The 20594-nt window shown below is 39.8% G+C and overlaps 1 protein-coding gene across 1 annotated transcript in view; it reads right to left on the reverse strand.

Moving 5' to 3' along the window:
* The window catches only part of RTEL1 (regulator of telomere elongation helicase 1), a 44471-nt gene extending 23975 nt beyond the window's left edge, over nt 1-20496 (reverse strand). The window contains exons 1-21 of the mRNA XM_058850825.1: nt 20397-20496; nt 20192-20312; nt 18535-18733; nt 18079-18172; nt 17088-17169; nt 16438-16498; nt 16126-16201; nt 15884-15968; nt 15273-15338; nt 13676-13829; nt 13301-13339; nt 12587-12665; nt 11846-11943; nt 10788-10843; nt 8123-8200; nt 7188-7269; nt 3759-3891; nt 3318-3431; nt 1939-1979; nt 1070-1155; nt 184-261 (exon numbers count right to left, since the gene is read on the reverse strand). Of these exons, the coding sequence (XP_058706808.1) occupies nt 184-261; nt 1070-1155; nt 1939-1979; nt 3318-3431; nt 3759-3891; nt 7188-7269; nt 8123-8200; nt 10788-10843; nt 11846-11943; nt 12587-12665; nt 13301-13339; nt 13676-13829; nt 15273-15338; nt 15884-15968; nt 16126-16201; nt 16438-16498; nt 17088-17169; nt 18079-18172; nt 18535-18733; nt 20192-20293 (1803 nt within the window). The 5' untranslated portion in view covers nt 20294-20312; nt 20397-20496. The remainder of the gene's footprint in view (nt 1-183; nt 262-1069; nt 1156-1938; nt 1980-3317; nt 3432-3758; nt 3892-7187; nt 7270-8122; nt 8201-10787; nt 10844-11845; nt 11944-12586; nt 12666-13300; nt 13340-13675; nt 13830-15272; nt 15339-15883; nt 15969-16125; nt 16202-16437; nt 16499-17087; nt 17170-18078; nt 18173-18534; nt 18734-20191; nt 20313-20396) is intronic.
* Between the last annotated feature and the right edge of the window lie 98 nt (nt 20497-20594).

The raw sequence follows: 20594 nt of genomic DNA on the forward strand, positions 1-20594 counted from the left end.
ACCCTGCATGGCCAGACAAGAGAGAAAAGGAAGGATGCACAGGAAAACTACACTTCAAAGAAGCATTCAGAATTTTACTTTCACCCTAGGGCAAAAATTGGGGTATTTCACACCCAAACAGAGATCATTAAACATAGAAACAGTTTCTGAAAATTATAGAGGTATGTAATGCAAATAATCAACCTCTGAAAAGCTTCCTTTGTTCTTGGGCTCCACAAACATTGGCTTCACTTCCTCTATTCTTTTGGCAAAATCATGCTCCTGTTAGAGAGAGAAGGAACAGGTCAGAACACCAAGTGAGCTCACACCACAAGAACAGAAACGCTCAGAAATGGTCACTACACTTCCCCACCACAGCCTGTTCCTCCCTTACCAAACACAGGAAGAGATGGAAGCAGAAATGTACAACCCCCTGAGAACACCAACAGTGATTCCTTGCAGCTGGTGCACCTCAGACATCAGGCAGATGGGAGAGTTCCAGCACTCACCTCCCAGTCCCACTCCACAGCATAAAACCTCTGACCCTGCCTTTTCAAGGAGCATTTAAACCAGAACTGTTCTAGCAAATCTCACCAGGGACATTCAGCTCATGAGCACAGAAGTACCAGAAGTTACAGTTGCAATGGTTACAAACTAAAAATGAAGGAGAAATGCTCATATTGGGATATTTTCCAAGTGTTGAAACACTGAGACCAATTCTAATTCAGAGATTTAATAAAAAAAAGTCTGATGAACTAAATAAAATGTGACATCAGATGGAATAATATGTTCAGATTCTTTTGGGTTTGGTTTCTAGAGCACCACACTTCAGTATATTGTGATCAAAATAAAAGAAGCCTTACCTGAGATTTTACTTTGTAGATTTTATAATTTACTTATTAACAAGGAATTTTTCACAGAATCCCAGAATGTTTTGAGTTGGTTTAATAATGATCTAGTTCCAACCCCCTGCCACGAGCAGTGACATCTTCCACTAGAAGGTTTTTAATTAATGTGGTTAAATGGAATAACTCAAGCTGTCTGATGCATGTGACCAAACCACATAACAAAGGCAGAGCAATGAACATACTCTCCAATATTCCAGGCTCTTATCCATGACAGGATACGATGGGAAGAACACCAACAGCCCATGTGGCACAACTCGCACAAGGTTACCTGCAGTGAGATAAGACAAGGGTGTAGATGAGGGCATTTTCATCCTGGAGAACATAGATTGCAAGGAAAAAACAGCATAGCTTCCTTCCAAAATATTTTCTACTTTACTGACACAAATGATTGTGTATTGGAAGTTGTTTTATTTCTTAAAAGAATTTGATCATCTTGTCAAAGTGTAAGCTTTAACATAGAAGCCAAACTAGCTTTCATTTCTCCTCCACATCCTTCAAGCATTTCTAGATTTAACAGATTCTTTTCAGCCATGTTAGCCAAGCCACACAAATGCTCTTCTTTTATTCTGTCCGTATGTGTTATGACTTTGTAGTTCTATTATATTTATAAAAAAATTACCACAACAATAAATGCTGACTTCAGGCAGGCTTGACACAAATATCACACATATTTGTGATATTAAAATATCACAAAAAATTGCACTGATTTCCTGTGATCCTCAATTGCTCTGCTCATCCTTGGCTGCATCATCTCTGGCTATTGATTTCCCAGTTTGAGCCACATTCAAATCACATTTTTGAACCAAACACAAACTCCTGACAATAAAAATGAAGTCCAGACTTGGAAATATGAAGCCAGGGACTCAATTTTGTGTGCTATGACAGAAGCCAGCTGGTTGAGCAAGCAGAAACACAGAAAACCAGACAGCAGTGAGATACGTACTGCAATCCTTCACCTTCCTCTTGCTCCATCTTCTTTAGCATTGCCCTTTCTGAATTTCCAAAAATCCTGGGCATTAACCCATTTCTCAAATCCACACACTTCACTTACCTATTGTTTTCCCCAGAGAAGATAAATAATCCTCTGAAAACCTGCAAAGAAGAGAAATCAAATGCCACCGTTGCATTTCCTTTTCTATGTTTTTCAGCCACACTGACTTCCATTGATGTTCATCTAAAATAGCATTTCCAGACTCCCAGCTGCTCTCCCTCCTATGGCAAGCACCAACACCAAGGGCAAGAATTAGTAATACCTTGACTACATTCACAGGTAGAAATGAGCACCCATGTGAGTAACAACACACGTGAAAGTTCTACCAGAAAAGTCTGCCAAGCCTGACTAACATTACAACAATTTAAAATAGTAATTGATGCATTAGGTGTGGTGTTGTTGCAGGGCAAGTTTGGTTACTATGGTTACTATCCAGTAAATCACTTTCCTTTGGCTGAAGGAAGTCCTGCTCTCCAATGAGCCATATTTATGCTCTTCCAGACCTGACTGAAAACTCCTGTTCTCTCATGCCTTTATGTTCCTTTTTTTTAGTATCCTGTAGTTTTGTGTACTGTTTTCTCAGAAAATTTATATATGCAGGGAAAAAACCTAACATATGTACCTTTGTAAGACCTACAAATACCAGTATCAACACAGAGATGTTGTCAAAACAGAGTGAACAACTGTGAATCCCTTTCCCTCAAAAATTCCCCATGTTCTAAAGCCCTGGAGGGACGGAATCTCCAACCCTCCTTCTTTATAAGACAGTATCTTCAACAGAAATACACAGAAATAGCACATTAAAACTTCTGAAAATGAGAAATCCAATCTGAGGATTTTCCAGATTACAACTTCTCTGTAAAAATCCATTACAATTGCTGAGTCCCCTTCCAGTTCTATGGAACATTTGACCTTTTCTGGCAGCAGAAGCACTGGCAACTCTGAACAACAGATAGACAGAGGCAAAGTGATGGAAGACCAGATGAGCAAGAAAAATGATGATGTAAAGAGCTTGACAAATATTTGGACATGTTTTCCTTAAGTAAGCAACTCAGAGGTGAAACAGAGGCTGGGCATGTTGACAAGCTTTAAATATAAAAATAATTATTACAAAGGCTGGTCCTGTTTCAAGTCAATTAAGCCGTCAGCAAAAAACATTTTGGATGGGGTTCAGTGCAGCTCCTGGGGGATGGCAGTGGGTGCAGGTCCCAGCTGAGGCTGGTCAGGGCCATCAAGGACTATCAGTGCCTTGGTACCTGATCCCTTCCAGACCTCCAGCTCTAAATTTTGAGTAGGAGTGGTTAAAGGGTGGTGTTCTACAGCATTTATCTAAAAAACCACTAGAGATCCCTTACTTAACTAGCATACTCCCTGTTAACAGAACCCAAAAAGTTGGAACCCAAAACTTCAAAGCAGGATTCCACATGGAAGTTCACTACCTTCTTTCATAGGTGGAAGTAAGCACAGTTCCATCAGGTCCCTTTGGAATGATCCCAACCCAGAGCTGGTGTTTATCGATTACATGAGGATTCTCCAGGCACACAGGAAAAGGGCTGGAGAAAAAAAGAAGAAGATCCCAGTCATGCCCATGATGCGATTCCCTACCAGTTCCAGAACCATAGAATTATAGAATGGTTTGGTTGGAAGAAATCTTAAAGCTCATCTCATTCCACCTTTCTGCCAATGGACAGGGACACCTGCCACTATCCCAGGGTGCCCCAAGCCCCATTCAGCTTGGCCTTGTGCACTTCCAGGGATGGGGCAGCCACAGCTTCTCTGGGCAAACAGAACACTTTAAAATCCTGAGCTAAAACCTAAATCCATAAGAGTAGATTGTGCATTTCTCAGGAATGGCAGTGGTCCCACATCCAGGTACTCACATCTGCATTTCCATTGTAAATGATGAGAGGGGGGAGAGTGTCCCACTGGTGAGGATGATTGTCCTGACTCCCTGTCGAACGAGCTCCTGCATGCTGTACCCAGGGCTGAAACACCAATAGCTTAAAGTCTTCCCTGCATTAAATAAAGAGGAAATATTAAGAAGTCAGTCAAAGTGGAAAAACTAGACTATGACCAGCATATGGCACACTGCACCTGAACTTCTGAGAGTAAACCAGACAGCATCCAAAGTTAAAATGCCAGCTGTACGTTATGTCCTGCTTATTCTTCCCAGATTAAATGACTTTTAATTAAAACATCACTGCTCCCTTGTAATCTATTAAGAAAGTATGTCCAGTCTTGCACTTGCTTGAAAAAAGCCCTTCTCTATGAGGAATTTTCTATATATCTATATAGGCTGTAAGTCATTCACCTAAACTTCCCTCTTTCCCCACAGTCAACTCCCAAACATTTCAATTTCTGTTCAAATCTTTTGTGGGATGTGGTGACATATATATATATATATATATATACACACACGTATTTTAGTGTGTGACTCTGAAAGTATGTAAATTATCAACTGAAAGAATATTAAGAAAAATTTAAAAATTGCATCAGCCATTTCTTTCATTGCTCAGCTCAAGCTTGCTGAAAACTGCATCAGCTTCTCAGAGACACAGGCACAAATGAATGAAAACAATATCCATGTCAAGAACAAGAGCCGCCAAATAAAACATCAGCTTTTGTTTTTGATCCTGTTTTACATGATTAGTTTCAGTGATAAAAATAAATACCTCTAATCCAAGTATCATGTGGATTTCTTTTAAATTTACACACATCAAGCAAAGCCTTCATTTCCAAAAGAAAAGGCTGACGTTTTCAGGAAATCCCCATTAATATCTGCCCAGTGAGTCACTTACTGCTTAGAATTACAAGTGAACATTTACTCTCAGCTGAAGTTTTACCCTTCCATCTCATCCGGGCAAACACATCCAGACAATGCCCAAATTCTAGAAGACTCACATTCCAAAATTCAGCGAATTCTGTATCCTTCTAACTCACACTAACAATTGGTGCAAATTAATATGCATTTGTGTATGGACAGGCTAGTGAGCATCTACAGACAAGAACAAAGTCACTCAGCCAGGAACCCAAGAAATCCCAGCACAAAACCAAACTGGGCTGATATGGGATGGCCTGGAAAAGGACACCAGCCCCCCATGTCTGCTCCTCCAGTGCTCAGCTGGAAACACGTTTCTGTAACCCAGCATGACAACTGCCAGGCACCAGTTCCCAGTTCCTGGACAAGTTGGGACTGCTGTACATTTTTAGTCTGGTGTGCCACAATTATGTCTCTAAGCTTAACAACAATAAATCCATTTTCAAGGTCCCATTCACCAGCAGGAAGTGATGGGCATGAAACAAAGCTGATCTCTGCAGCAGCTTTTTCCATTCCTGGTACAAGGAGAGCTAATGCAGGGAGAAATGGTTTGCTAATAGTTTACAACATGATGATTTAGAGCCATGAATAAAAGCATTTTAACTTAATGCTAAACTGCAACAGTCCAATATTACTGACAAACAGCATCTGTTCCCAGATGACTCAGGCACGAATCTCATCAGCTATTCCAAGCTATGCCCCTTCTCCTCAACAATTACTTTGTAGAGAATGATGTTTGAGTGGATAATTTCCACAAAATCCCTGGAAAACAGCTGTTCTTAAATGCTTTAATTATTTCTATACCATTTGCTGTATCACCACAGGAAACCAGAGACTCGATCTGTTATGTCTGGCCTCTCCTAGGCTTACATAAAGCACAAGTCTCAGCATACCCAGGTGTGTTACACAGGTACTTGCAAATACTGTTTTTATTTGAAAAATAAATATATCAGAATCCATCCACTGAATCACAGAATTCTCACACTGCTTTGTATTTCTGTGTATAAATCCTCCAAATTGTGCAATTAACCTAAAACTGTTTGTATTAGCCTCTTCCTGCACCCATCCTTAACCAAATTTACTCAGAATTATTCCTGTATCTTAAAACTTCAATTGAGCAATATCTCAGGAAAACAACATTTGCAGATTACCAAACTGCACTAACTTTGTGGAAACATTTAAGGGGATATTATGTGCAAAAACAGTAAATTCTTGTAAATTCTTTGAAATTCTTTGAAATTCTTTGAAAAATGTTACTTTTGTCCTTAAAAGAAGGACTTCTATGAAACAGATACTTACATACTCATGAGCACTTAACTGAGTAATTGAGTAGATAGTTATGAAGCAAAGTATTTACAAAAGTCCCTGAAGAGTACTCTGTTAAGAAGGCTTAGGTGAAGGGATCTGTATCTGTCTTCTCTAACTGAAAATGTTTTGTTTTCAACCTAATTATTAAAAAAAAAACCATTAAAAAACCAGAAAGAATGAATGTTTCAGTCCAACAAAGCCAAGCTTGGTGTTGCTTTACAGGAGTATCAAGATTAGCCTTTGATTCAGAAGCCAAGTTTCTTCTAAATATATGGTTTTGAAGAATTGTTATATTGAGGTAATTCCAGATGCTCGGTTCTGCAGAGCATAAGGAACAAAACAGGTGGGAAGAGAGACACAAGGAGAGGGAGAAATCCCAGTCGAACTGGAAAGTTAAGTTGAAGCTTAAATGATCAAGAACTGACAAGACATCCTGAAGAATTTAGAAAGTTGTTCAAAGTCGGAAGTTTCGCAAAGCAGGTCATCCCAGAAAAGGAAAATGTGCCCCAAGGCATGGCATGTTTTGCCTGAGAATTCACATGATCTGGACAAGATCTCTGGCACATCCCATCAACTCTCCTTACAGAGCTCCAAAACAAGCCAACAAACTGTTAACACCTGCACAATGTAAATCATTTCAACAGAGAATGAGAACTTTCATGGAATTTACTCTTATATCACCTCTGACAAACATTTTTGCCATAGTAACTGAACCCCTTCTTGACCAGGGCAGTTACAGCCTCATTCAACAGCAATTTTGTGTCTAACTCAACACAGTTGTACAGAGAAAACCAGCTGGTAAGATGAGAACAGAACATGTCATGAGCCTCAGTATCAACCTGAGGGTTGGAGGAGAGCTCCCCATTCTTGGCTGCTCTGAAGATTTTCTCTATGCAAATACAAAGAACAATTCCATAAGGGAGATGATTTTCTTTCACCGGAATCGTTGCCCTGAAAGAACTCCAGCAGTGCACAAAACACCAATGGTACAAGAAATTTTTATATTGAGATGGCAGGTGTCTCCTCCCCTACAGAAATAACTATAAGAGTGAAAAACTTGTTCCCCAACTCATTGTATCCACAATGGAGCTGCACTTGTTTGCTCCTATTTGAATCAGAAAGGAGCAGTAGAGGAGTTTTCAATCCAGCTTTTGCATGAACCTCCCCAAGAGCTGTCCTGTACCTTGTTTTTTTGAAGATGATGAATTCCAGAGATCTGTCCTTTGTTTCTTTTTTTGATTACCATTATCCACGTGAATATGTACCTGAAGGAAAGTAACAAACATTTCTAGCAATGGCCGCAAAAACCAACTTGCACCTCATCCCTCAAAAAAAACCTGGCCCACATTAAGAGTAATTAATGCAATCAGTGTCACTTTTATAGTGTTACTAAGGTTATAGAATTTCCTGTCTCTTTTCTGTTTAGCTTCCAATGTTTCATAACTAAGGAGGAAAGAAGTGCACCAGCATCCAACCAGTCATTTTTGAGTCAGATGATGGGAGCAGTTTTTCAAGGGCTGACCTAAGCAGAGACCCAGAACCCAATTATTTGGGTGTTTCCACCAGCATAAACCACACAGATTAAACGTAGAACACTATTGTGGTGGAAAGATTTGCTTCATTTGGCAACAAAAATAGTATCAAGTCTTAATGTGATATTTAGAAAAATACCTTCCTAAAATTCATCATAACAACACATCTCGTAAATTCCAAACTTTTAACAAATTAAAACAATTTCAGGGAGGCGGGTCAGTGGTTCTATTGCATTTGCTTAGCACTGGGCTAAACTAAAAACACATTATTGGAAGAAAACATCAATTCTTGCTTAATATCCAGTATTAAAATTCTCTGAAATTCCCATTTGCTCCACTTTCATAATTTAATTTACAACCCCCTTAAAAAAGTGTGTTTCTCTTAAGAATCTAAATTAAATACAGTTCCTTTGGTGGGGTTTTTTTGGGGGCGGTTTTGAGGTTTTTGTTTTTTGGGGTTTTTTTTGTTGTGTCTTTTTTCTCCCTGTAACCAACATCATTTGCTGTACTATTCACATCCTCCCAAGTCTTAGATACACAAAGCACAGACGTAAGATGCCATGAGGAAAAACAAAGCCTCCCACACCTTGTAATATTTAGATATTGCCTGACGTGGCAGGAATCCTGTTGTGACTCCTTCTGGGGGATCGATGCTGAACACTGTCTGGAAAATGGAGGGAAACAGAATCACAGCATTATTTACGTTGGAAATGACCTCCAAGATCGTTGAGTTCAACCTGTGACTGATCCCCACCTTGTCACCCAGCCCAGGGCATGGAGTGCCACGTCCAAGCGTTCCTCAAACACCTCCAGGGATGGGAACTCCAGCACCTCCCTGGGCAGCCCCTTCCAATGCCTGACAACCCCTTCCATGAAGAAATTCTTCCTGATGTCCAACCTGAACCTCCCCTGGCACAGCATGAGGTTATTTCCCCTTGTCCTGTCCCTTGTTCCCTGGAAGCACAGCCTGACCCCCACCTGGCTGCCCCCTCCTGTCAGGGAGTTGTGAGGGTGTGAAGGTCCCCCCTGAGCCTCCTCTTCTCCAGGATGAGCCCCCAGCTCCCTCAGCCTCTCCTGGTGCTCCAGGCCCTTCCCTGGACATGCTCCAGCTCCTCTCCTTGTCATGAGGAGCTCAGGGCTGGACACAGAACTCGAGGTGAGGCCTCACCACTGCCCAGCACAGAGGGACAATCACCTCCCTGCTCCTGCTGGCCATGTTATTTTTGACACATACATCCTTTTAATTTTTGCTTTCAGTAAAAACCCTAATGCATCTTTGCACTGAGAAGTGTCTCCACAAAAGTTACTGCTGTGATAAATTTATTTCCTTATTCTTGTTATCAAGACAGAGAACCTTCAATAAACATGGTTCTTCTGGGCAATTCCTGCTACCCTCATGGAGCTCTCATTGTTCTAAAAACTACAAGCCAGTATCTAAATATACCCAAACTATACAAATGACAGCATTATTATTCACACTGTTCATGTCTCTGGCTGTGGATAAACAAACACTCTTAAGAGATCAGTCACAACCAAGCAGAGAACTTTTTGAGTTCCTTCAGTTTAAAATTTCATCTGTGGTCCCTCTGCTAGTAACACTCTGCTTAGAAAAACAATCAAGTTGTAATCATATCTAGCTGTCCACATATTAAATTAAAAGCTTCTATCAGAGTTATGATTTTCTCCCCTTTTCTGTATGGGATGTCTCATGACTACAGATGATGCTCTTTCAAACATAGAGCATCCCATTGCAACTTCAATGAAAACAGCTGTGGTTCTCAAATATTTACAACTCTGTTAATTTTTCTAAACAAAATTTCTCCAGACATTGATAGGAATTACCCAAGCTCATAAGAGTATCATCTAGTCACAAGATGTTCCCCAGCAATAAAAAAAAAAGCACAATTCCTGGAAATATTTACTTCTGAAAAATAGCCAAATATATGGTGTACAAAAGAGATTTTAAGTAAGTGTTATTTGAAAAGGAAGAAAAGAATTCCTATTAATTAAAACAAGCTGGTGATAAATTAAGACTCAAAGACAAGGCTCTGCAAGAAGCAAACACTGTTTACCCAACAAAAACTCTGTCCTAGTACCACCTATCTCAAGATGGCAAACTATCCCCTGGCAGATCCTTTGCAGTCACTCCCCATGTGCGTAACCCCAGCAGCAGAAAAGGGATCTGAGCTTTCTTCTCCAAATTCAAATCTCCTTTTATCTATCCACAGCCCAAAAGAGCACACACAGACAATTATTCCCCGTCTTGGACAACAATCCTCTGGAATCAGGGGATCTGGTTTCTACTTGTGAATTTTCTCATCTCTCAGCTTTGAAACCCAGAGAAAGTAATTTAAATTAGGCTCACCTGACCTTCTCTCAAAATAGCAACATCTCCCAGTACAAACCATTTGGTACCAGTGTACACAAATCACTACTACTGTACTGGAACATACAGGAAGGTTTTGTTTAACCAATGATGGAAAAATGAAATCCTGGGTATGCCACTGGGAATGCACCCTCACAAACACCCATGCATTGAGAGTTCAGTTCTGCAAACCTGCCAGGACCACTCAAAACACACCCAGGTAACTTCTCTTTATCATACAGGTCTGCAAAGTTTGAATGTATTTTTTATTTTCACTTTCAGACAGGGCGTTAATCTCTGGTGCCCTTTTGCACACATACATTGGACAGACCACTGGCCCACTGCATCTCTGAATTTTATGGGGCTTGGGATTTTCACAATCAAAGCTTTGGAAGTGCACAGAAGAGAGATGACTGACAGCATTATGTGGATACCCACAAGTGTTACGTTCATTTCCTATGGAACTGGAAAGATTTTTGTTTTAGACATCTCATAAGTTAGTAATTAAATGAAAAAAGCATAATTAAATTATCTGTTGTTTGCTTCTTTCCTTAGCCTATCTTGTTATTTCATGAGATGATCTCATATTCCCAAACACTGCTGCAAACAAGTTCAATGACCCAGCTCCACCTGGTGGATGCTAAGCCCAGCCAGAATTTAAATCCTGCATCTCCAAAAAGGGAGAGAACTACAAAAGAACAACCTGGGTAAAAATCAGATTAATCCACCCCACCAGACAGAAGCTTTCTCCTCAAAAATTATAAACTTGCACCAGTGCACAAGTGTACATCCCAACAAGGATAAAACTGATCCAATATCTTTCCACATCTTTAAAACCAACTCTTCTATCCTTCAGATATTTATAGAAGCAGCATTAAATATTTACCTGGATAATATCTGAGACCTTATGCAATCCAGATGTATTGATAAATATCCCAGTACCTGGAGGGAGCAGCACAAGATTACTCTTGAAACACAAATACACATCCTCTTGTGTACAGCCACGCCTATCTGAGCAGCTCAACACTTTGAATATGGCTTAAAAATATTCTCAGAAACAAATAATTTATTTCAAGATTTTCATCATTATTCAAGATGCCAAGAGAAATATAAAACTGGCATTCCATGTCTGACACACTGGGAAGCTGTCACCCCAGAAAATTACATATACTTCTTAAAGCTCCTCTGCATTAAAAATGGGAAAGGAGCTAATTAAAGCAGCAATTAGAGGAGCAGTTAAAATAACATACAAAATACACTGATGGTGGGAATTTTGCAGCAGAAATGATGTACCTGTCAGGCCAGAATGCACATGGCCTAAAAGGAGAAAGGTGCTGGGCAAAGAAAAAAGGAAGGGTGGATGTGTCATCCAAGGATGTCCTTGCAGAACTGACAGTCTGTATTCTACACTCTTCAACTTTTTTCTGAAGAGTCTGCTGGTAAGAGCTAAATCATTTTCTTAACACATGTAGAACTTGAAAAATTTTCTTTACAGAAGACCAATTTAAGAACAAGATACTGACAGACATTAGAACAGAAGCTTGTTAAATTGAGGAAAAAAAATCCAGGACCAAGGAAGAACTCAAACACTAAAAGTACCATCAGCAAAATGACAGCAAGCTTCACACTACAATCCACAAGGTTTTGGAGAAAAATAGTGTCTGTGCAAAAATCCTCCATGTGGATGGATGGACCCATACATGGGTACACACTCATCTTTTGACACAAGGTGGTTCTCAGCATTATTTCAGTTACATGAACAGACATAAAATGTTTCCCATCAGAGGACCCTCCAAATCTTAGTAAAAAGACACAAGTCCTTAAGGTCAGATTTTAGCTTATAGAAGCTTTATCATTTGATTGTTCTCACTAAAAACAAATTTCCATTTACTTACACTAAAGAGGAGAGTCTGAGTAAAACAGCTAACAAGGTCATGCACTTACGGCCTGAAAGAAACTGTAAAATCTGCTCCAGTGACTCCAAGAGGGAGGATTTTGTCTGCAATGTTATTTGGGCCTCTGCAAACAGATCAAAGATGAAGCTGCAATTTACAAAGAAAAAGCAGAAATGGGTAAACACTGTAAATAATCAAATAGGTAAAAAAAATGTTACTCTTTCAGAACAATTTCACCATCAAGTAGCAAAACATGTTTGTCTCCATGAGAACTAAAACTTTACAAGAATAAAAGTAATTACTTGCTTATAAAGACAGTGCACAATACTGCCATGGCAGAAAGCACACAGACCATGTCATTCCCTTTTTCCATCAATCCTTTCCAACATACAATCCATTACTAATTTAGAAGCAGATTGCCATGCAATTCCCATGACTTTTTTTACCACGTACAACAGGCATCAGTTTAGGAATGGGCTTCCAGAGCTCAGAGGTACCTCAGAGACATCACTGCAGCATTGGTACCTCTGCTTAAATCATGACACAAAATTGAAAGAAGCACAGAGAGGAGCTTCTTCCACCTCAGGAAACCCAAGCAGAGAATTTTCCACTCTTGAAACACTAAACAAGGGAGTTCCTCCAAAAATAATGAACACTACAGATAGGGGATTCAAGGAAAACCAAAACCTTGAATAAATGCTATTCCCAAAAACGATAACCACAACAGCTCACCCAGTTACAATTTGCTGTACTTTTTAACATTTAAACACATTAATGAGAAGAAATTTACCTTCCCTCTTTGGTAACTCCACTGCCATTTGCTGGCAGCTCCACTGCATCAATAGCGCTTTCAAGCTGAAGAAGAATTTCTTTAGGAAAATTAAGAGGAAAAAAGTCAGGGTGCACAGAAAGTAACATCTGGGACACATCTAAGTCTCTTTTTCAAAAGTACTTTATTACAAAGGCTGTTACAAAAGAGAACAGCCCAGCTGTTCTCTCAACTCCGTAAATAAACTAAAATTGTGAAAACCAATTTCCTGGATATCAATTTTAAATATTCATATTCAACTCTTAAGAACTTCCATGACCTCAATTCCTAGATGAAGCTGAAGTCAGCAGCTAAATGTTAAATTCCTCCTTACTGACAGGGAAAGTTGTTCTTGGAAATACTTTGTATACATGAGATATCTCAAGCTCCTGCTGTTAACTTCAGGTAGCATCATGTTCTGACAGCAGTGATGCAACTGATGCAATTCCAACACACTGACAAGATTAGAAAACATGGGAACTTCTAAAAAAGAAGGAAAGGACACATTCATCTGCCAAATCTCTCTTCTTGGGAAAAAACTGACTAAACATTCCAAATAGTTCATGGGAAAAGTCAAACAACTTAACATCTCAGTTGTAAGTAATGTATATGGCAATGCTACATGAGCTTGATTTATAATTGCTGACCTTTTGAAACTGTTTCAACAACAATTTTCAACAGAAAAAATAAACTTACTCTTGATCTTTGCTATATCTTCTAGTTCCATGTTCAGTCCTGTTAAAAAAAGTAAGGATTTCAAAGAGGCTGTTTCACACCTATTTCGTTCCCCAGTTTCTTTATGCCTTTCCAGAAATTATGGTTACGAAGGTCAGAATTGTGTGTATGGAAAGATATTTTTTTTGTGTTCCCCTCACTGTTCTCTTTCATAACCCCTCATGTCACATTGGTTTGATCAAATCTTCCATTGTCTGACAACGATTAGAAATTAACAATTTATTTACTAATGAGAGTGCAAATTTCCCAGAAACTTTCCCTAAAAGCTATTTTCCAGCTCTCGGTAGCGGCACTTTATAATACCAGAGAAACAATGATGTGTCACTATCAACACACCTGAACTGGCAAACTCCATGTTGAATTCAGCATTGATTTCATTCTGTTGAACCACTTTGGCTTGTTCCTCCAGGACAACATTTATTGCATCCATTGCTGAAGCCAAATCATAAGGAGTCAAGTCAAAAGAAGAGGACTCCTCACACAATTTCTCCTAAAATAAAAGGAATGGAAGAATTATTCTGACCACTCTGTGTGCTGTTTGTTCAGGCAGTTTCAGACATGCAGTCCAGACAACCAGGCTTGATTTCATTTTTGATCTTCAGCTCAGGCCAGAGGATATCTTTTAAACACCTGAAGACTCTGACTACTAGTAAGCATCATTCTTTCTGAAATGTAGAACAGATTTTGCCTCTTCCCCATTATCAACATTCTAGAGAGTACAGACACTAACTGTCTGATGTTCAAGCAGGATTTTTTTTTTACTTAGAAAATTGGTTTGTTCTTCAAAAAAGCTATTTCTATACTTTCTATTTAAAAGGTAGTAATGGTTTAAACACTCAGGATTAGTAAGTCTGACAAAACTTTCTCTTACTTTGAAAATTAAATCACACACTGCTTTGCCGGAAATTTTCATTCACAAAAAGAATCATTTTCCCTGAGGAATGATGATAAATAATAAGGCCTAGCCTACACAAATATTTGACTGCAATAGCTATGAAGAAATAAGTTATAAGAAAAAGAAATGCTGAGCAAGCTGCATGTGTAAACAATCCAGTCAGAAAGAAATTAATTTTATTTCAGGGTAATCACTAAATTTCCACATATTAACCTAGAACAGATAGCACCATCAGAACACTATTGCAAAACAAGAAGCTGTTCTGGCTAATTTCTGCATGCAGGCATCATTTGCATTTCTTGCACACTACAAAGGGGGAAAAAAAAATCTAAATCCCAAACAACTGTGACAGGATTTCCACACATTTCTTCAGCAGAAAGAGAGAGGTTCTGATGAAAGGAGCAAATCCTGGATGCAGCTATGCAAGTCACTCCAGTGATGCTGAGCAGACCCGGGTGGCTGTTTACTGAAAGGACACCAGGCACTCAGACAACAAACCACAGCTGTTCAGCAGAAATCCCACTGGGAGACTGTGGCTTCATGTGGCAGAGAAAGGGACATATTTCAAATGTTCCTTTGCATTTCATCATTTAGGAAAAGAGCTGCAGTTTCAAGCCAGCTAAAAGGAAGAACTCATAAAACAGCATTATTTATTTTTTCTTGCTTTCCTCTATGAGTGAGGACTTGGAAATATTACAAGAGTCCTGTCAACATCTACTGCACTTGGGAGAGCTGATGCAGCTGAGCTTCAAGAATGCATCTTTCATGATTCCTTACACAGTGTTTTCTCAGAAGTCTCCAAGAAAAGAAACACCTCATAAATCTGGAGATGTACCCTTTCGAAAGAAACCATTACTTTCTAAAGAAATCAGCAGTGTAAAAGGATTTAAATTAAACTACAAAATTTAACTGTCACAGAAACAAGAAGTGTTCATGATAATGATGAGTACAGATTTTACAAGCTGTTTGTAATAGGACAGGGCCTGTTTTACTCTTTGGATGCAGACAAAAAAATGGTAACAGACCAGAACAACTCACCACATTGTGAGCTTCATCGAGTATCACCACAGTCCCCTTCAGGTCCAAGTTGTGTGATTTCCTACTCTAAAGACAAAATCAGAGCAAGGAAATGGGCAAAAAGGCCACTGAGAAATATGGATTTGATTGGCTGAGAAAGTGAATGATGATATACTTTTGGGTTTTCATGTATTTTAAAGTTGGGTTGTTTTTTTCCCATGAGAAAACAGCAAGCAATGGCTGTGGCTGCCCACTATGGAAACCACAGAATCACTTTCTTTAGAAATGAAGCTGCTAAAATGTATCATGTAAATGTTCACAGAGGTTACAATTTGTAATAAAGAAAAAAAAAAACACCCTAGGTGTGCCATATTGGGATTAGTTCAACTAATTTGAGAAAGTTTAACTATTAATTTGAGTCATTTTTGGCAATAGATATCTGGGAGAAGTGGGGTGTAAAGCAGAGGATTTGTCTTGTATTTACAACTTTATGCATGTGTTGTCTTTGATTAGTTTTGAATCATACATAATTCATCCACTTGCCAGGCAGCACTCTCCACTGTTTATCCACTAAAAGCCAACATAAGACAAACAGAAGAAAAATTATATTTAAAAGCAAAGTAACATTTTACCTTTGAGTCTAGTAAATAGTTGTAAGGCATAAAAATAATGTCTGCTTGCTGCTTCAGGCTTCGAGAGAGATAATAAGGACAAGCTCTGTTAAAAAAAACACAGTACAGACTTGCAGAAATATTAAGAAAGCATTCAACATTCATGCACTATGATACACAAATGGATTAATAAAAGTGAACAGAGAAACAATTTTCATTATTTTTCACAAGTCAGGGGAGGAAGGTCAGAGGGGATCACTCACCTGTGCTTGTTTCCATTTTTAACTAAGTCTTCAATATCCATGATTGATTCAATCAGTTCTTTCTCTGTACTCTTTTCTGTAAAAGATTACATTAAAACCACCAGATTAGGTAAAGGCATCACACAAAGATTTGTTGTTACCCTAATCATCAAACTCATCCACTAATATTTCATTCTTGAAAGACAGTAACAGAGAAACACACAGGTGGATTCTGCCACCTCTTACAGACCTCTCCACCTGCCTAGCAAATCCCTCCCTCCCCAAAAAAACAAGGCTTTGCTTCCAGGAGAAATTAAGGTGAGCCACACTCACCTTCCACATTGTTATAGAAATGACAAGCACGAGCCATCACCTTCATTCGGCACATGTAGATCTGTAAAACAAAGTCTATCTCAGCCCAGAGCAGCACAGCTTGTCAGGCACTGAAAGCAGGTTAAGGAGTGAAATCAGTTCTAACACCAGCTAATTAATAAATGATAATCACAGTTCTTCAGCTTTAAAATCACATGTCCTGCTCACCTTGCAAATTAAGCTCTTCTTTTGCAGCACAGAACACTCATGTGCTTAGAGAAAAATGTGTTATATTTTACCATTAACACTTTCCAAAACAGTAATCTTTGATATTGTAAAAATAGCAGCTAAATCAATAACTGAAGCAATATTTTGAAATTATTATTGCTCTTGACAAACACATAAATAGCAGATCAGAAAGCAAACTACAAATTATTAACTATCATGTTCTACACAGTGACATTTCTCTGGATAGAAAATGTCACCAGAGACTCAGAATTACATATTGCACTCACAAAACTGGAAACAACATTCATAAAAACACATTTACAAACTCCTGTGCTTCCCTGCAGCCTCTTGTAGTTAAACAATGTCAGAGTGAAGAATGACACAGAAATGACACAAAAGCCTCCACGTTCTCCCTGAACATCCTCTCCAGGCTCTGATCTCACCTGCATGTGGTTGCCCTCCTGTCGCTTCACTTCAGGATTGATGCAGAGCTGCTCCCTGGATCCCAGCACACAAATCTTTGGCCTGGATACACAAAACTGACATTAAAGATCAAGCAAGAAAGAACAGAGTTGTACATGCTTAGATTCAATACATCAAAACTAAGATTCAGGAGAAACAGATGAGCCCAAAGCAAGGGTCAGAGCCAGAACAAGTCCATTAGTCTGTCTGTAACTGCTGTGTTACTGGACTTTGAGGCACTGCACTGCAGGTGTTAATAAGCAGCAGCAGCTCACAGCAAGCAGTCACAAGCAGCAATTTACACCATCCACCACAAAATGTAGGTTCTGTTGTGACAGCTCAGCCCAGTCAGCTGGGGCCTGTCATCCATTAGAAGCTTTTCCCAGCTGGTTGTGACGTTCAGAGCAAGGTTAGGACAGAACTGATTCACTACAAGTATTCACCATGGTTTGGGATTTTTTTGCCTATTACAAGGTTGTGTATTTCCATGAGCTACATAAACAAATGACTACACCTGTCCAAAGAGCTCAGCCACATGCTGGCATGTGAAGAGCTGAAAACTCTGACAGGCACTGTACAAAAAAACCCACAAAGTTCTTAATAGGTGTACATCAGCCTGAAAAGTTCCACTTGGTAATGGTTCCCTGATGCCTAAAAAAATATGCCCCCAGAAAAATATTAAGAGGGAAAAATTAAAAATGTAATTTTATGAGCTAATGTGTCAAGTAAAAAACCAAAACCAGACTAAATTCAGAAAATTCTGTGACTGAAGGAGGGAAGAGAAGCTGTGAAGCATTAAAATAAACCAAACCCATCAACAAGGAAAGGTTCTAAACATTCACATTAAAGGAACTACATTTCTCTGGATATCATCTTTTATGCATTCATCCTCAGAAGTTCAAACAATAACTACACCAGAGGGGTTTCTCTACCTTTTCTTTGAATAAGGACACTACCCTAAATCATACTCACCTGTACACCGTGTTCTTTAGCTCATTAATGACCTGTGTGAGCTGGGAGTGAGTCCTGGAGGCATAAATTATTTTAGGAATGTCAGTGTAATAAGCTGCCAAAAACAAGAGAAAAAAAGCAGAAAGACATTATAAGCATAGAAAGGAGAACCAGGGATATTCTTAGCCTTCTTCCCCAGCTGGTACTATGGTAACAGTTTGCCTTGTAGAGACAGCAGGAAATGCTGTCATCTAATTATTCACATACATAAAATGAGCTAAATGAGTTTCTAAGAAACTAAAAAATTAAATGAGCTCTAAGAAAAATTCAAACTACAGAAAACACCTTGAAAATGTATAAAATGGTGAAACTGCTCAGCAGTAGCTCTGTAACTTTTATAATTGCATATTTATTATAAAAAACAGATAAAAACACATGCTGGCTCACACCCCTGAGTGCAGAGGTGGTGGTACTCACTTGGGACATCTCCATCTGTGGCAGCAGTGCCCCAGGAGGACACAGGTCTGTCAGGAAAGAGCTCCACCCCATTCATGCGCTGTGCGATTTTCCGGGCTGAGATGGTGTCCTTGAAGTGCTCCCGCCAGGCCAGGGTGGAACACAGCAGGCAGAGGGTCTTCCCCGTGCCTGTGGGGCTCTCCAAAATGCCATTTACCTTCTTTGTTGGAGAGAAATAAGAGGGATTTAGGGGTTCAGTAGGACAGGTCTTGGTGCAGTACTGAATGTCCCCTGCCAAGGGGCAAACACCGGCTGGCAGCATCACCAAGGAACACCCACACATGAGGTCTGATCAACTTATAGAACTCTCTAATTAATTTAATGAGGCTCAATCAAAAACCCAGAGCCAGCCATCACATTTATTTAGCACAGGAATTCAATTCTCCACCGTTAGAGCCATTGGAGCGTGTCACATTTCAGCATAAAATAGATGAAAATATGAGAAGTTATGGAAAAACCAGCCCAGAAAGTGGCTCCCAGATAAGAGTGCTGGTTTACTTTAGGATTAAGGTTTTCTCCCATGTCAGTTTAGACAGAGAACTTTACACCTCGTCCTACAGGTAAAATTTTTAAGTGTGGCAATACTAAAAATTGGAAAAAAGCAGCCGTGAGCTCAAGTGTATGAAAGGAATTTATATCATGAGTTCACTGAGTTCAATGAGAGGAGGCACCAAGCAGGCACTGTGATACAGAGCAGTGCAAAGCCAGGTGGAAAGCCAAAGTTTCCACAATAAGCTTGTTTGGAACCTCAAGAGAACAGGGAACATGAAGATGTGTCCAGGAAAAAAAAAATAAATATATAACTACTGTGAAAAAAGCATTTTATTATTTTGACATTCATTCAGTAAAATTATCCTCTCGCACAGCAAATGATAATTATACAAATATCCAAATATTAACAAGACAACCAAATCCTTCCTACGAGGAAGAGACAATTGGGATTGTTCAGCCTGGAGAACAGAAGGCTCCAAGGTGACCTAACTGGGGCCTTCCAGTTTCTGTCCAGTTTCTGAAGAGGGCTACAAGAAACGTGGAAAGGGACTTTTTACAAGGACAGGACAAGGAAGAATGGATTCCTACTGACAGAGAGTAGGTTTATATTAGACATTAGAAAGAAATTCTTCCCTGTGAAGGCAGTGAGGCCCTGGCACAGGGGGCACAGATAAGGTGTGGCTGCCCCATCCCTGGAAGTGTCCAAATCCAGGCTGGATGAGGCTTGGAGCAACCTGGGATAGTAGAAGGTGTCTCTGCCCATAGCAGGAGGTGGGAACAAAGTGAGCTTTAAGTTCCCTTCCAAATATAACCATCCATGATTCTGTAATTCTGTGGAACCCCAGAGAGCCAAGGACAGACTGAATGAATACAAGCACTACTTTCTCAGCCTTTCTCCTTTTTCCCAATTTAGGCAGAAACACCACATCTATATTTCTACTGACTGTCACCTGCCAGCTGCAATTTTAATTACCACAGAGTAAAATAAAAATACAATTAAAAGATCAGAGAAGATTTGGAAAGACAGCATAGAAAGCACATAAAGAAAACTTGAATTGTGACAATATCTTCTTAGAGAAGTCATTTTGTACCATTAGAAATGACACACAGATGGACACTCACACACCTTTTGCAGGCATTCCAGCACCTTGGCCATGTAGGCTTCCTGGCATGGGTAGGGCTGGAAGGGGAAATCCACCGTGATCCCGTTCAGAGTGATCCTGGGCATGGTTCACCCCCTGAGGTGCCTGCAAGGAAGGGCAGAACGTGATGACCCTGCTCTTGCAGTGATATCGTGCCATGATAGGGCTGGAAGAGACCTGAAAGTTCACCTCATTCAACCCCTGCCATGGGCAGGGACAGCTTCCACTATCCCAGGTTGCTCCAAGCCCCATCCAACCTGGCCTTGGACACTTCCAGGGATGGGGCAGCCGCATCTTCCCTGGGTAACCTGTGCCAGTGCCTCCCCATCCTCACAGGGATGAGTTTCTTCCTAATATCGCATCTAACCCTGCCCTCTGTCAGGCTGA

This window comes from Poecile atricapillus, chromosome 15, assembly GCF_030490865.1.
Source record: "Poecile atricapillus isolate bPoeAtr1 chromosome 15, bPoeAtr1.hap1, whole genome shotgun sequence".
In the NCBI taxonomy this organism is placed as follows: domain Eukaryota; kingdom Metazoa; phylum Chordata; class Aves; order Passeriformes; family Paridae; genus Poecile; species Poecile atricapillus.